This window comes from Cucumis sativus, chromosome 2 (genome assembly GCF_000004075.3).
Source record: "Cucumis sativus cultivar 9930 chromosome 2, Cucumber_9930_V3, whole genome shotgun sequence".
Taxonomy (NCBI): domain Eukaryota; kingdom Viridiplantae; phylum Streptophyta; class Magnoliopsida; order Cucurbitales; family Cucurbitaceae; genus Cucumis; species Cucumis sativus.
Genome location: NC_026656.2, coordinates 8,352,222 through 8,369,097, shown reverse-complemented (window position 1 = coordinate 8,369,097; position 16,876 = coordinate 8,352,222). Strand labels below are relative to the sequence as shown.

General features: G+C 32.8%; 2 protein-coding genes and 1 non-coding gene across 4 annotated transcripts; 1 reads left to right on the top strand and 2 right to left on the bottom strand.

Annotated features, from left to right (window-relative positions):
- Nucleotides 1-2,446: 2,446 nt before the first annotated feature.
- Nucleotides 2,447-9,507, top strand: LOC101208697 (probable methionine--tRNA ligase). The gene is made up of 17 exons (XM_004138889.3): nt 2,447-2,790; nt 3,122-3,266; nt 3,779-3,932; nt 4,069-4,224; nt 5,058-5,288; nt 5,376-5,519; nt 5,683-5,773; nt 5,890-5,996; nt 6,080-6,194; nt 6,566-6,684; nt 6,825-6,890; nt 7,013-7,141; nt 7,472-7,615; nt 7,746-7,866; nt 8,362-8,588; nt 8,696-8,797; nt 8,918-9,507. The coding sequence occupies exons 1-17, from the start codon at nt 2,658-2,660 to the stop codon at nt 9,146-9,148; spliced, it is 2,415 nt and encodes an 804-aa protein (XP_004138937.1). The 5' UTR covers nt 2,447-2,657; the 3' UTR covers nt 9,149-9,507.
- An 850-nt stretch (nt 9,508-10,357) lies between these two features.
- Nucleotides 10,358-16,017, bottom strand: LOC101204204 (actin-related protein 2/3 complex subunit 4). 2 transcript variants are annotated; one of them, XM_011650769.2, is made up of 8 exons: nt 15,782-16,017; nt 15,332-15,397; nt 14,547-14,599; nt 12,766-12,793; nt 12,307-12,381; nt 12,019-12,123; nt 11,110-11,199; nt 10,358-10,751 (listed from the first exon to the last, which is right to left on the bottom strand). In XM_011650769.2, the coding sequence occupies exons 1-8, from the start codon at nt 15,782-15,784 to the stop codon at nt 10,662-10,664; spliced, it is 510 nt and encodes a 169-aa protein (XP_011649071.1). In that variant the 5' UTR covers nt 15,785-16,017; the 3' UTR covers nt 10,358-10,661. The 2 variants fall into 2 exon arrangements, with proteins under 2 accessions (XP_011649071.1, XP_031736665.1); XM_031880805.1 differs by lacking the exons at nt 15,332-15,397; nt 15,782-16,017 and adding an exon at nt 14,745-14,884.
- TRNAY-GUA lies at nt 16,013-16,101 on the bottom strand. The gene is given in 2 exon segments: nt 16,013-16,048; nt 16,065-16,101. It is a non-coding gene; the product is annotated as a tRNA-Tyr (tRNA).
- Between the last annotated feature and the right edge of the window lie 775 nt (nt 16,102-16,876).

Genomic DNA, 16,876 nt, shown 5'->3' with positions numbered 1-16,876 from the left:
TTGTGTATTAATATCTCCCAAATATATGGAACTAATTAAAGATGCATTACTTTTTTTTTTATTAATGTTGACATGGAATGTATTCTTAAGCATCTCAAGTTGCAATACCTAATTAATGGGGGAATAATAAATATTGTGTATTAGACTCAACATAAGTCTCATTTTGAGGAATCTTTTGAAATGGGAATAGTATCTTTAAATCAACTAGCTTCAAGAACAAATCAAATAATATAGTGGGTTTTTTTCCTTTTAATAATTATCATATCATCGTTATTTTTACTTTATTTATTTAATAAATATAGATGTGACGTGTGAAAGATCAAATATGTCATCTAACATGATAAATATATCATATCATGTTGAGTAACCCCTCGTTTATTATATCTCTAGAATGAAAGATCATGTCAATTACCATTGAGTTAAATTCATTTTGACACTACAATGATTCATCTATTAATTATATAATCAATTAACAATAGTAAATAAAACGATATTTAACATTTATTTTCAATCCATTATTGTTTGAATGCTGATTTTTAATTTATTGGATTTATCAGTGATATCATGCTAATGAAAAAGATAGCAAGTGTTATTTGGCTCTATTTTATTTCAATAATTATTTTCCTACACTCATATGTCAAGTTTATTTAAATAATATATTAAAAGTTTAAGAAAATTTGTTTTAAATGACGAAAGTAAAAAAAGTTATAGATATTTTTTTATATCCAACTTGGTATAGATTGAGATAAATGTGATTGATTAAATAAATATATTTTAGAAAAATTTATATAAATAGAAAAAAGAAAAGTATTTACATTTTATAGAAAAAAAAAAGATGAATATTTTAGGTTGTGTTAAAATTTAGTTATTCATTTTAGACTTGAAATTAAAAATTTTGGCGTAGTTTATAAATTATTTTATTTTTCTAAAAGTTCCTATATCTTAATTATATTATACACATTATCTCAACTAAATTGTACTAAAGAAATCTCAACTAGATAAAAAATATTCGATAAATTATGTTTGCTAATCCTACTCATCAATTAATATACAATAAACATGATGACGTTATATTCCTCAAATAAATATAAAAAAAGTTTCCAATTTAATTAAAAAAAATATATTTGTCACTATAAAGGAATATAAATAAAATATATTCGTCATGTTCTTCACTTTATTGATGAATTATATTTCGTAATATTAAGGATAAGTTAGTATGTGAAGAAGCAGATGAAAATTATAATTTAAAAGTGTCAAAATATCATAGATTATGTATTATATATGAAGCTCTTTAACATTGTTTAATTCACATTAAATATATATATATATATATATATATATATATATATATATAATATTATTATTAATCGATAAAATGCACCTTCACAAATCTTTTAATTTTATTTAACAACAGAATACATATTAGTTACGTTTGAAAATGTTTAAACTCGTAGTTTCTCCATAATTATAATAAGGTAAATATAAGGTTGGTTCATATAAACTTTGATTTTTGTTTAATTTTTAATAACGTACTTTTAAACGTTCAAATATTGATCACACATTCAGTAAATCTTAAAACTAGTCTCTATAGTTAGATTATAGTCATAACGTATAAATAAAACGCTAATAGAAACTTAAAAAATAATACTAATAAAATAATAGTCCACTAAGCCGCATAAATTATGTTTTATAGGAATGAAAGTATCAAAATTGCGTGAACTAAAATAAAATGGAACCTATTAATATAAACACGAAAATACTAAAAGTATAACTCAAATGACATAAAAAAAAGTTATTACTGACTTTGAAGTTATATGCTCGATTTCCAAACCTCATGTAGAGTCGATAATAATAAAAATAAAAATAAAATAAATAAATACTATTTTAGTCTATATAATTAGAAATTTTTTCTATTTTAGTTTCTCTAATTTTAAACTTTTCAATATTAGTGCCTATACTTTTAATAAATATAAAATTAACATTAATTTTATTAAAATTGATCGAGGGACAATTGCAAATATATAAAAATTCAAATATAGTAAAACCTATAATAATTTATGAGCATTTTAAAAAATAACAAAATAAATTAAAATATTTACAAACTAAAATAAAGTGTTGGATTATATCAAAAATAAAAATCGATCAGAGTCTATCAATGTAACTGATGGAAGCATATGAGTGTCTATCAATGTCTATTAGAATATATACTGTAAATATTTTATCAAATTTACTATTTTTGACAATTGTATAATAGGAATGGTATGGTTTAACCAATCAAAATCCAACATTTAATATTGGGGGCATTTTAAAACAAGAATGGTAAAGGTATTGTAATAAAGAAGGCTAAGAAATGCAATGAAAGTATAGTAAATAGCAATAGTAACCGGAAAAGTACGTTTTAACCAATCATAAAATCCAATTAAAAAGAAAAGAAAAAGAGAGAGAAAAAAGGGCAAAAGAAGTGCGTGGCTGACCAGTTTAACCCTACTTTCTCAAGCTTCCACTCAGACTTCTAACGCCGTCGTTGTTTCCAACTCCCACTCCTCCAAATTTCTCCATTTTCTTTTCCTTCCTCATCTCCATTCTCCACTCTATAACATATCTGAACCACCACGGAATCGTTCTTCTTCCCACTAGATTGAGATTGATAGATAGATATGGGCGACCATTCAGGCAAGGCCGCCGGAGCCAACGCTTCAAAGCTTCCGATTCCAGGAAAGAGGAATATTCTCATCACCAGCGCTCTTCCATACGTCAATAACGTTCCTCACCTCGGAAACATCATTGGCTGTAAGAACCTTCTTTCTCACTTGTGTATTTTTATGTTTCACTCTGTTTCATTGATTGATTGAGGACTCTTATGTTTCTTCTCATTTCTGCGTGTTTTTCTTTGAATTGGTTGATGTTCGGTTACTGAGAATTGAATAATGGAGAATTGAGTAATTTTTCCGCCCTCTCAATTTTACTTCCAGTGTGCCTCATCTCTGTGACGCTGATTGTTGTTATGATTATTGAAGGCGGAATGAAACGTTTTGTTTATATTTGATTTCTAAATCCTGTTACACTTTCACCATACGGCTGCATTGATTTTTATTTTTTTTTTAATTTTTTGTGTATGCAGGTGTGTTGAGTGCTGATGTTTTTGCTCGATACTGTCGGCTTAGAGGTTATAACGCTATTTACATATGCGGAACCGATGAGTATGGAACGGCAACGGAGACAAAAGCAATGGAAGAGAAATGCTCTCCTAAAGAGATTTGTGACAAGTAAGATTTCTTCTCCGGATTCTGTTCTCTATCGGTGATTCTGGAAAATACTTCGTTCAGGTTTCTATAGCTCGTTTTGTATATAATCTCTACACACGTAATGTTACAATTTCAAATTCTCTTCTTCTATCTTCCACGACCATACTTTGGTAAATCAGATGATTATCTAGTTCTCATGGTTCTAGTACTGTCTTCTGGACTCGGATACTGTCATATTCACTTCTTGGACATTTTTTTTTCATATTCAAATTGTTGAACGGTTCTAATTTTCGCATGCATGCAGTTTCGTGGAGCATTTTTTAAGATAATCTCTTCCTTACTTCCGTAATGGCATAATTTGGCCGAATGTTATATACATTTAATTGGCTGTTCAGATTGAATTTATATTTTTGCGCCCTGCAATTGCAATCTCTTTCGTCCTCTTTTGAATCTCAGTTCCCGCTACCTGCTTAGACGTGACTTGTATCTGGGGAAATTTTTTTACCTTTATTTAACGATTTTTGCACTGTCAGGTATCACGCAATTCACAAAGAAGTTTATAATTGGTTTGGTATTAGTTTCGATGAGTTTGGGCGCACATCATCGCCACAGCAGACGGAAGTTTGTCAAGCAATATTTGGCAAACTATTGGAGAACAATTGGCTTTCTGAGAACACAATGCAACAGGTACAGAGTTATTTATCACTTGAGTATTATTTTCATCTCCTGGTTAGTTATGGTTGCATGGTGTTTGAGTTCTTTTAAGTCTGTTTACTGATTTCATACATGATATTTATTTAGCTTTTTTTTACCCATTCTTCAGCTATACTGTGATACGTGTGAGAGATTTTTAGCTGATCGGCTTGTTGAAGGCATATGTCCTACTCCAGGTTGCGAGTATGACTCTGCACGTGGTGATCAGTGTGAGAAGTGTGGGAAACTTCTAAATCCAACTGAATTGCAAGACCCTAGGTGCAAGGTACTTCATGGATTTGCTGCAACTGGGAAACTTCTTATATTTTTGGGTTACAAAATCTTTCATTAAGTGCAACGAACTGTATAGAACTTCCTAGGAAATTATGAAAACATATTTCAAATGGGGTTTCCCTCCTTTTTAATGCGTGTGTGTGTGTCTTTGGGGCAGCCACTCCAGTTTCTTCTAAATCTCACCCTGAAAGACTCTTCTTTTCCTTTTGAATCAAACAACACCAATTGCCTTTTAACTCTCGATAAAAGTTAGAGATTGTTTCTTTGAACAAAATTGATTTGAATGGTTGCTTGGTTGCTTTTTAAAAATGTATAACAATAGTTGTTAGCACCTTCCTCTTAAAGAACAAAAAAAAAAAAAAAAAAAAAAAGAGAAACCAACAAATATGGACAAAAGAACTTATGAAGCCACGTTCGTATAGATGGAAAACAAACTTATATTTTTATTGGATAGGATAGGCAGTTAAATTTCATTATTGAAATGAAATTATATAAATTGGAGTCGAGCCATTCGAAGATATTACAAAGAACTTCTCAAAGTGGATTTAGACTATGGTTGCTAAAGGGTAGAACAATTGGAATCAAGCACTCCTTCTAAGGATCTTGATAGAACGGTCATATCATTTCATTCATTCCACAGTTCCCAAATGAAAGCTTTAGATACAAGCGTTGTATGGGTAGCGATAATTAAATAACAAATGTAACAGTATTTCATGCACTTAATTTGTTTAGATACATTTTTTCCGGGTTTCTTATTAAAAAACAAAAAGTTATCAGTTTTCGTTTTCCCCAAGATGTCAACTTAGTGTTAATATTTGAAAATAGGTCTGTCAAACAACCCCACGTATCCGTGACACAAACCACATGTTTCTTGAACTTCCTTTGCTGAGAGAGAAACTGGAAGAATATATCAACAAGATGTCTGTGGCTGGATCTTGGAGCCAAAATGCTATTCAAGCAACAAATGCTTGGCTTAAGGAAGGGTTGAAACCTCGGTGTATTACAAGAGATCTTAAGTGGGGGGTTCCCGTTCCACTTGAAAGGTTCAAGGACAAGGTTAGTATTATTTTCAATCTTTTTCATTATAATAGCCAGACAATTTTCTATGATATAAAATTATTAATTTTGATTTCAATTTGTTAGGTTTTCTATGTCTGGTTTGATGCACCTATAGGATATGTCTCCATTACATCATGCTACACAAATGAATGGGAGAAGTGGTGGAAGAATCCAGAAAATGTAGAGCTTTTTCAATTTATGGGAAAGGATAACGTGCCTTTTCACACGGTAGGCCTCACTATTCAACTTCCCTTTTTGACTGAAGATCTGTTTTTTCTCCTCCTCTTAAATGAATTAACAAATGCCACTTTGACCATTGTAATAAATCTCTCTCTCACCCTTAAATTGGAACTTATATGTATTCGTTAACTTCTCTAGAATACTGATTCAGGTTATGTTTCCTTCCACTCTTCTTGGAACTGGAGAAGACTGGACCTTAATGAAAACCATTAGTGTTACTGAATATTTAAACTATGAAGCAGGTAACAGTGAATGATTCAGTCAGTTCACATCTTTTTATCTATAATTCATCTGTAAGGATGGATTACTTGTATATGGCGTTTGGAAACATCTTACTGTAACCATTTATTCTGTACAGGAAAATTTTCTAAAAGCAAGGGCATAGGAGTTTTTGGTAATGATGCAAAAGATACAAATATTCCTGTAGAAGTGTGGAGATACTACTTACTAGCAAATAGGCCTGAGGTAAAATTTTTGCTTGATCGATTCTGTTCTCCACTCTGTTCATAGCTTACACACTTTTTAAATTTAAAATTTTGTAAAATTAGGTGTCAGATACATTATTTACATGGGCTGATTTACAAGCAAAACTCAATGGTGAGTTGCTGAACAATTTGGGCAACTTCATTCATCGAGTTTTGAGCTTCATTGCCAAACCTTTAGGTTGGTACTTTGTTTCTTCTTATAACTTTCTTGGGACTGTAATTACTTCTGCTTTCAGAACTTAATTTTTTCAGGTGGAACTAGTAGGCATTTATGTAGCAGGTGGAAGTGAATTTTGTAGATCTGTTATAGATGTTTAATAACTAGTTAATAGTAAGGTCATATACAGTTACCGAATCAAGTGTTTGTGCTTCTTATTCTGAAGAACGATAATTTCAAGTGGGCTCCATATTTTACTTAATATCTATGAAATATTTCCAAGCACTATATTCAGTAAAAAGGAAATAAAATTTCCCAAAACTCTATGTTTCCGTATCCTACAATTGCTGCAGTTTCCTACAGTTAAACATATTTGGATTCTCTGTTTACAGGGCAGGGTTATGGTTCCATTATTCCTGATGTTCCTGACGTGGTATCTCATGAGTTAACATTGAGTTTGGCTGACAAAGTTGGTAAATACGTAGACCAATATATGGAATCAATGGAGAAGGTATTTAAATAAATCGAACTTCATATTCTGTAATCTTTTTCTTATAGGAACAGGAAGTTTATTATATTAAATTATTGCCAGTTTTCTTTTTCATTATATTGATTATTGAAATGAAACTGTTCTATATGGAATATTTACAGGTTAAACTAAAACAAGGTCTGAAAGCTGCAATGGCTATTTCAAGTGAGGGAAATATATATTTGCAAGTACGCATAGTAATTGACTCAATTGGGTCCTATTTTGTATTGCGTAACATCTTTTTTTAATTCTAAAATCTCTTTGCAATACTTGCCACTGACTATTTATGAATACCGTGCTTTCCATGCAGACAGCACAGTTCTGGAATCTTTACAAGGCGGACAAACCTTCCTGCGATATTGTTATGAGAACTTCAGCTGGACTAGTATATCTTCTAGCATGTTTATTAGAACCATTCATACCTTCTTTCTCACTGGAGGTAAATATTTTGACTACATTTCTATTAGCTTTAGAGCGTAAACAGTTGGTTGATTATTGTGTTCATTATAAGTCCTATGTCCTAATACAAATAACTATTTTATGGTAAAAGAATCTCAAACTAGACTATTTACCTTCTGGAAGGCAAATTTTATTTAATTATGTGTACATCACATCTTACATATTTCTCGACAGTATAGCAAATGAATGAATATATGACATTAGTTAGGTCAAATAAATAACCAAATGTTGGTATTTGGCAATTAATATTTCGTTTTCATTGTTCTTTTTCTTCGTAGTTTGAGTATAACCTTTACCCATTTATTTGAAGGTGTTTAGGCAGCTGGATTTACCTCTGGAACGACATATTTCCCTTTGTGAAGAAAAGGGAGACATCGAGACAGTAAAACAACCTTGGAAGATCCTACCTTCTGGTCAAAAGATTGGCACACCAGAGCCATTGTTCAAAGAATTGGTATGCCTCATTGTGTTCACATAAGTTTTTTATTTTTAATATATAAATTGTTATTCCATGATCATGATATTGTGGGTTGCTTTTGCTGCATGTGAAACGACCTTGGTGACATTTAACTCTCTTTCTCCAGAAAGACGAAGAAGTAGAACTATACAGAGACAAGTTTGCTGGAAGTCAGGCTCAACGCATTGTCAGAGCAGAAGCTGAAGCAGAAAAGCTTGCTGCTCAGCTTAAGAAAACTAACGTCTCAGGTTGGTTTGGTTATGTTTCCCCATTTTTCTTTTACTTTATGAAATATGACATAACGTTAAACTTTTGGAGTTTGAAAAAAACATTATGTTAAAGTTTAAATCTCACTTTGGTCTTAGAACTTCCAAATAATTTTAGGTTTTAATTCAACTTTGATTACCAAAATTTTCAAATATTTATTTTAGCCTTTGAACCTTTGAAAAGGAACCACTTTAGTCCTTGTCATTATTTTGCTGCTAATTGTCTAATATTTAATTAGGTGACTTCAAATATGTTTATTATTGTATGGTCGATGTAGACGACATATATTGGAACCAAAGCCATATGGATTGATTAAGACAAACATGGAATGGGCAAATATTAACGTGGATGAAAGTAGTCATACCAAAATAGAATTTGAATTACTTTAATACACAAGATATTGAATTTATAAGATGATATTCCTGGAATGAATGTTTTTCCAAATAGTTATATTCTTCCATTGTTTGTTGATGAAGGCGGTGGAAAAAAGCAACAGGCAAAATCTACAGGTGGGAAACAGAAAGCTGCTGTGGAACAAGAAATTACAATTACGAGACTGGATATACGTGTTGGGTTAATTACAAAAGCTCAGAAGCATCCTGATGCTGATTCCTTATACGTGGAAGAAATTGATGTGGGAGAATCGCAACCTCGAACTGTTGTGAGCGGATTAGTGAAGTACATACCCATTGAAGAGATGCAGGTTTTTGTTTAGAGAGAATAAAAGCTCTCCCCTTTCTTGTTTTCACTTAGATTGTAAATGTTTATAGTTTTTGCAAAACTCATAATCTAAGAAACTTTCTGCTGTAGAACCGGAAGGTGTGCGTTCTTTGCAACTTGAAGCCGGCAACCATGAGGGGCATTAAATCTCAAGCCATGGTTCTTGCTGCTTCCAATAGTGACCATACCAAGGTTACCAATTTTTATATACCATGCTCCCTCCTTATTTATGTATATACACATCATATTACAAAATAAAATCAGATTAGGATGAGATATTGTAAGGTTTGTTATTATTTATTGTTATTATAGGTGGAATTAGTGGAGCCACCAAAAGAGGCGAAGGTTGGAGAAAGGGTAAAATTCGGAGGAATGGAAGGGGATGCGGACGATGTATTGAACCCAAAAAAGAAGGTATGGGAGACGCTGCAGGTTGATTTGTGTACCAACGGAGACCTAGTGGCGTGTTTTAAAGACATTCCCTTTACCACAACTGCGGGTATTTGCAAAGTTTCTTCCATTTCCAATGGTTCCATCAGGTAAAAGAAAGAAAGACACAAACCAACATTGATTTGATTGAGATGATGAAAAGGGATCGGAGGAGTGCTTTCGTTTTCCAAGTCTTTCCTTTTTCTTTTTTTAATTTGCATTCTCCCTCCTTCCACCTGGAGTTTCGTTATGCTTTATTTTATGGGATGATTGACGAATCAATTTTCCCATATTCCAGGTTACACAAAGTTGTGTATTCCATTTTATTTTATGTTATGTTTGAAAAAACATTAACTCTCGATAGTATTATGTATCACAAAATTTCACGCAACTAACCACACCATGGAATGGCATACTCTCTGTATATCTTTTTTTTTCTTTTACGAGATTTGACGGTGTTTTATCATGAAAAATTATTGTAGATGACAAAATTCTGAAAATATTTGTATTATAGACAAATCATGATAGCGACAGAGTCTGGATTCTTTGTCTGAGTTTGTCCTCAAATTTTAGATGTAGACTGTTACTTACCTAAAAATTTCATATCTAATCATGCAATCTAATTAAGAAATGTAGGATGCTCAATCTGAAAATTACATTTTCATTTGTTACTGTTTTAGTAATCTACTACATCTAGTAATGATAATGGTAAAATGCTAGTAATGATAACAGTAAAATGCCAGTAAATGTGGTAAAAAAAAATTCAATTATATTTATTTATTTGAAAACCCGTAAGATTAAATGTGCAAAGATGTATAATGACATTTTGACCCTTTTTTTAATGAAATATTGTGACTCATTAGGCTATTAGTGAAAAGAATTGTAACTTTAGGCTAACTGGACCTATTTAACTAGGGTAGTAATGTAGATAGCCGTATGATTAAATTAGGGTTAGGGAGAATAAGAAAGAACTGAAATGAAAAAAGAATTTTATGATTACAAAAAAAGCGATTTAAGGAAGCAAAAGAGATTTTAAAGTGCAGAGGTTTGCGTAAATACTTACAGCAACAAAATGATAAAAAGAAAACCAATGGATTTGGACACAATCTTAATTCTTAACGACCAGAAAAGCCTAAAATCTCTAATAAAATTGATAAAAAGGGTGGATTTGTCATTTTGTGTGAGACTCTCGTGGGTCTCCCATTCCCTCGTGAAAGGTTTTGACAATCTTTGAAGGCCTGAGAAGGCATCAAAGACAATCTCATTGAGAGTGTGCTTCGTAAGCTCTTTTCTTTTATTGGAAGTTATCCGGACAAGCTGTCCTATGCTTTATCTGTTCTTAGTTCTCTTCTATTTCAATTCATTTATCCCTTCAAAAACCTCTTTTACATAATCTTTTTGGACATTGGGTTTACAACGCCAAACCCAAGTATAGCTTTATTCATCAACTATGTATTTTTGGATCAAATCCTAAACCCAATATTAGGTAGCATAAAATTAAAATATAAGAGGAATAAATCTTGTTAAATGAGGTACAAGGATATATATATAATTAACAAGTAGCAATAGAATGATCTTGAAGAAAAATTTGGGGAAAGGGGAGTTTACCTAGATAGAGAAAGAGACATCATATGAATTGCTTTAGAAACTCTGTTGCTACAAGCCTTCCTCGAGTGTTCACGGACATTTTAAGTTCACTAATCTCTTTATCAATATCCTGCACAAATGAGGGGAAATAAAAGGATTATTCAACAAGCTCTCAATTCGATAAATTTCTCTTCGATCATTACATAAACAATTCCACAAAAGGGAATTATAAATGTTAGCTCTTAAATTTGTGCAGAACAGTTTGAAGTTGTGAAAGCCAATGACGGAAGGATTTTTACATAAAAGAAATATTCAGTTATGAACTCCAAGACAAGTTCGAGAAACTTTTTGAAATAGTGTATGTTCATTAGGATAAAAAGCATATAGAAAATTCAGTTGATGAGAAAAGAAAATCAAAGAGATAATTAAGCAGAAGAAAATGAAATCAAGTAAATAGCTACAAATTGATTGAGGTGGTGTTATCTTGCCTCCATAAACTGTACAATAAAATCAATGAGTTTTTGCTTCTGCATGTCCTCACAATGATAGTTCGTTATGAGAAAGCTAATGTCGTATCCCTGTAATGAAAGCCAAAAAGAAATAAGAGATGAATTCTGAAGGACACTACTTATGTTTTGCAAACAAAATAGCAAATCTGGAATATGGTCTAGAATACTGGCAAAGAATATAAACAATTATGGAGGAAGTAGTTCATATCGGAAAAGAAAACATAGTTTCTTTATAGAAAAACAATTGACCAGGATGGATTCATGTTAGAGGCTTGTCGCTTATAATAATTATTTTTAGTTATATGGAAGGGAAGAGAGAAAAAATAGGAGATAATTAATCCAGAATCGTTGACTCTTAAAGACAAGACATGCATGGTTATAAAGGTTTAATACCACAACATAAATCAATTAATCAGATTATTTTTAGGTCATCAAAACCAAGACAACTAGCTATGCAGGCACAAATAGTTGTCGCTAAATAGCATCTCAATATTATAGCCTATAAATTCAGTTATTTTACTGTTCACACTGGCAATAAGAGAATAAATAAATGAAATTGGAGGATGTCTCTTATCTCCTTCAACAAAGATGAATAAGACAAATGAACCTAGAACTCGCCTTTCAGTTCTCTCTCAATAGAGGGTAGACCAGTTTCAATATCATGCCCTCCAAGAGAAATAAAATATGACTTCGTGGAAACTTGAGGATTCAGAAGACACAATCATCCTAGTAGTACAGTTCCAAGTATTTTCAAGTGATTCGTCACAAATAATCTCCAATACTTGAAAGTTTAACTTTTGTTTTTAGAAGAATAGTTCACACTCGCTGTAATATGTCATCTTGAACTAAAGAACAAAGCTAAAGTCAAGATTAGAATCATCGTGGTACCTGTACAGGTTTTCTTCTCAACACCTGGAATGCTTCTGCCCTCATTGACAGAAATCGAAGGAACTTTTTAGTTAGGATATTCTCTAGTTCGTCTGTCTGCTTAACCTGAGCACAAGAAAAAATTCAAATAAAATTATTGTGAACAAGTTGATGGCAATCTATGATAATAATTGTACACATCCAGCGGTGTTTCATCAGGTAAGTGGATCAAAGGAATGGAGAGAAAAGAGTTTATGGTAGTACATATGCCTCTAATGCATCAAATTAGAACAAAGAGAATAAAATTACCTTGAGACTGATACGGAGAGAGTTTATAGATGTCTCAATCAAACATTTCTCTGACTCATTTCTACATATTAAGATCTGCAAGAGCAATATAATATAGCAAGATCACATGTGTCCTTAAATAAATATATAAGTCATTCCCCAACTACTCCCAACTCCTAAGTATGCTCTTTTTGCATGAACATGATTCTCCAATTGAAGAAAATAAAAAGAGGGAAGAAAAAAAGGATCACTAGAAAATTATGCATAGGCGCTGACGCTGACATGTCACAGTAGATAAAAATGCGTTCCAATCCCCCAAGAAAATAAGTGCTTGATGTTTCCACAAGTTTTGCTCAGCATGAATAGCTATGTACTCCATCCTCCACTGAGCCCCCCCAACTCCCCAGAAAAAGAAAAAGCACAAAATGATAAAGCAGCTAAATTGTCAAGGCAGAATGCTCATTAATGACATGAACTTACAGGATTGAGAAGAAGTTCTGAGCTGGTCCTGGAAAGGGTAATGAACAAGAAAATAAGAGCGAACACAAATCAGCAAAACTTTCATGGGTGCAATCCATGTAAAAATTCAATTACTATTCTGTAAGCAAACAAACTAACAGTACTCAGAGATTGGTGTATGAGAGCAGACACAAGACAGATAGCTATTAACCAACTACCAACACAGGTTCAACTAACCAGAACATGCAATTTAAGTAAGACAAGTGACACAAAACTATGCAGCAACCAAATATGACCAACACAATAGAACGATAATTTTTCTTTTGGAAAACAATTTCATTGATGATATGAAATTACCAAACAAGGGGGAAGAACCCCAAGAGTAGTTACAAAAGACCTTTCCAATTGGAAAAGAGCGATAAAGCTACAAAAGTATGATAATCATTCTACAAGTTACAAATGATAACCATTCTACTATCGTGTGTAAGCAATGTACCCATCCTTTTGAATGGACAGAGAAAGGGGTTAAAAGGCACATATCCCAAACCTTGAAGGATGTCTCTTTTGAGCTCCCGCCTTCTCTCAATTTACTCGTTGCTTTGTGAGGGATGGTAAGATATGTATTTTTGGAGGATCATTGGGTGGGGGAGAGTTCCCTTTGCTCTTTATTTCCACATCTTTATTATTTATTCTCCTCCAAAAACTGCATGATGTCGGATCTTTTAGTTGGGTCTGAGAACCTCGTGTCTTGTTCTTTTGGGTTTCGTCATAATTTGACCAATAGGGAAGCGATGGAGGTCGTCTCTCTTCTTCCTTTGGTTGAGGGGTGTAGCTTTAGGAAGGGAAGGAGGGGTGCTCAAGTTTGGAGTCCTAACCCCAGTCGAGGATATACGTGTAAATCTTTGTTCAGTTTGTTGTTGGATCCCTCTCCTCCCACGGAGTCTATTTTCGAAGTGGTTTGGAGGACTAAGGTTCCAAAGAAAGTTAGATTTTTTATTTGGCAAGTTTTGTTTGGCCGGGTAACATTGTTGACAGACTTGTTAAGAGGAGGACTTCACTTGTTAAGCATTTTTGTTGCTTTCTCTGTCGAAAGGCGAAAGGAGACCTTAATCACCTTTTTTGGGATTGTCAATATGCTCAGACCGTGTGGAGTTTTTTTATGCAAAAGGCATTAGATATGCCGGCCACCGGAGCATTTGCCTGATGATTGAGGAAAACCTCCTCCATTCGCTCTTTAGAGAGAAAGGGGGGTTTTCATGGCTTTTCGAGGTGTGTGCTGATATTTGGAACATTTGGAGGGACGGGAATGACCGGGTGTTCCGTGGTAAGGAAAGGGAGCACAGTGAGGTTTGGTCCTTGATTAGATTTCACGTTTCTGTTTGAGGTTCGATTTTGAAGACCTTTTGTAACTATTTCATTGGTAACATTTTACTTAGTTAGTCCCCCTTCTTTTAGATGGGGTGTTTTGGTGGGCATTTTTGTATGCCTTTGTATTCTTTCATTTTTTTTCTCGACGAAAGGTGTTAATTCTATAAAAAAAAAAAAAAAAAAAATCACTCTACAATTTTTCGTACTAGAATGATAATCACAATGCTATAACTATGCAAATATTGATAAGAAAAATGCTATTCGATATCCTCAAGACTAAAATCCTCCATAAGTGATCCCTAGAATGCTCACAAGGGAGCTCATGTATAAGCTTATTAACTAGACGATTCTGATCTCCACTGACTCGCAAGCAAGGATATATCTACAATAAATAAATACAGCAAGAGGTTTTAAGATTACTAGAAGATCCATACTTTAGTTCAACTTCCGGCTTGTTGTGTCTTTCAACTTCTTGACAAGGAAAATTCTGTAATCATGCGGAGAAAAAAAAAAAGTTTTATAGATCAAACATCATATACATGTGAAAACAAGGAGATGTTTGTATTAGAAAGAAAGCAAATATCCAAAGTGAAACAAAAAATTTCAAGAAGTAGCAGGGAGGAACACCGTACACAAACGTAACTGGTCATGTACAGCTGAATAGTTCATTCACTCCCAAGTCAATGTAAATACTAAAAGATACTTAGAATTCACTACTCTCTCTTAACATTCAGACTGGTGACTTGGAGGATATTCCGGATGTCTATGAAGTTCCTCCTAGAGGAAAGAGGTAAGCGGGTAAAAGAAAACAACATCATAGTCCAATTTATCCTTCAATAATAAGTAGAAAATTTAGAGATGTGACATTACCAAAAGCCCTCACTCTCTATATGTATTATCATATACCAAAAAGTTACTTGGTGAATATTTTCTCACAAAGAGCATTTTGAACAGAACGGAAACTACATGCGTACAGAAGTATTTTTACTCACACTTACAATGAAATTACATTAACTTATGTGTTCGAGAAACAATTACAAGCAATGCGTTCAATTCAACATCGCATTCCTGAAGTTCGTAAGGCAAATAATTTGTAGGATGAAAATTTTAACCGAACCTAATAACTCTGGTTGCAGAAATAATAAATCAAACTGCAAAAAATCACAACTCAAACGAAAATGAATTGAAAAAAACAGCAACAAAACAACGATACAAATACCTGAAGGCACATGGCGGCCTCAAGAGTGTTCCGTATGCACGTCAAATACAAGCGTAAAGTAGTTGCCTGAGTTTACACATACAGGCAGAAAATTAGGTAGAAAAAGAAGAAAGAAACAAAAAAAAAAAAAACAAAAGATCAATCTCATTCCGAAATCAAGTATTTAAACAAATAACATCTCAAAATCAGGAGTTCATCAAGGTGAAGCTTGCTTCCTCCACAAGCCATATCAAAATGAAGAAGAAAATCGGCAAAAAAAAAAAAAAAAAAAACGAATCCAAAAGCGTCCGAGTATATCAGCATCAACAATTTCACCAAGAAAGTGAGTTAAATCTGACATTGGTAAGTAAACGGATAAACTTCATTCGCAACGATATTGTTATTATTCAAGCGGTAGACAACTTCAAACGAATCAAAGATCAAGGATGATAAGAACTGTTCGTTACCGACCATTTCTGAATTGGAGAGAGTAGTTTTGGGAGATCAAGATTGGCGCCCTGAGGTGAGAACTTGGAGGGAGAAAACAGGCTGGATTGTGGACCGAACTGGTGAGTGTAGGAAACTGTTGGTACAATGACGCCGAAACTCCAAAACTCCGACGCCGGAGAAAGCAAAGGAAAGAAAGACTCGAAGAGTTAAAAGAGGAAGGGATCAACAAAATTAAAAGAAAAAAATAAAAAGTCCGACCTGCCGGATTCGAACCAGCGACCTAAGGATTCAACTGCGATTACGACTACAGTCCTCCGCTCTACCAACTGAGCTAAGGTCGGATTCGTTATTCTAAACTGTACTAAATCAATTTACTCTTTAATTTATTCTTCAGTTTAACAATCGCCTAGGCTCAACTTTTTCAACCTTCAAACTTCAAAGCTATCTTTTTTTTTTTGGTTGCTTAGAAACATTTTTTCTGAATATATATAGTTAGAAAATCAATTCAAACCTTCCAAATTATAAAGTTGAACCATTTGAATTTGTCAAACATGTCGCTATTCTAGATAATTTTTTTTACAATCAAACAAATAAACTAATTGAGACCGATTGTGTTTATAAGCTACAAAGTCTAATCGGTTGCAAAGTGAATTTACTCAATTGTCATTAAATATGCTTTAACAATTAATTTTTTTTTTAATTGAATATCTCTATCTGTGATATTAAAAATTGACATTCAATTTTGATAAACACTTTTATAATAAAAATTAAATTGTTACAAATCTTATACGCCGTACAAGAGATTAAATTGTATCATACTAAACGAAACATATTAAATTATTCAAAGGTTGTTATAAGGACTAAAATTGTTACTCATATTATGATTGAATTTTCAATCCCATCCAATTGAACGCTAAACTTAAACATGTGTTTTGGTTTTTAACATCTATTCAATTTAGGTCAAATTACCCATTAATTTTATTTTATCTTTAAGAGAACAAAATATTTAAAAACTTACTAATTCCAACGATGATGATAATGCACAAGATATATGATTATACAACTTTTAAAACTCACCAATTTCAGAAATGAAAAAAACAAAAACGTTATTGGTGT

Excerpts from the sequence above, each read along its gene's own strand:
- LOC101204204 (XM_011650769.2), bottom strand. Across the intron at positions 12,382-12,765 it reads CAGAACTTCTTCTCAATCCT|ATCTTAATATGTAGAAATGA; the intron begins GTAAGTTCATGT and ends TTGCTCTTGCAG. Across the intron at positions 10,752-11,109 it reads TTATTGTACAGTTTATGGAG|GATATTGATAAAGAGATTAG; the intron begins GCAAGATAACAC and ends TCATTTGTGCAG.
- LOC101208697 (XM_004138889.3), top strand. The coding sequence starts at position 2,658 with ATGGGCGACCATTCAGGCAAGGCCGCCGGAGCCAACGCTTCAAAGCTT. Across the intron at positions 2,791-3,121 it reads CCTCGGAAACATCATTGGCT|GTGTGTTGAGTGCTGATGTT; the intron begins GTAAGAACCTTC and ends TTGTGTATGCAG. Across the intron at positions 7,142-7,471 it reads TACCTTCTTTCTCACTGGAG|GTGTTTAGGCAGCTGGATTT; the intron begins GTAAATATTTTG and ends ATTTATTTGAAG.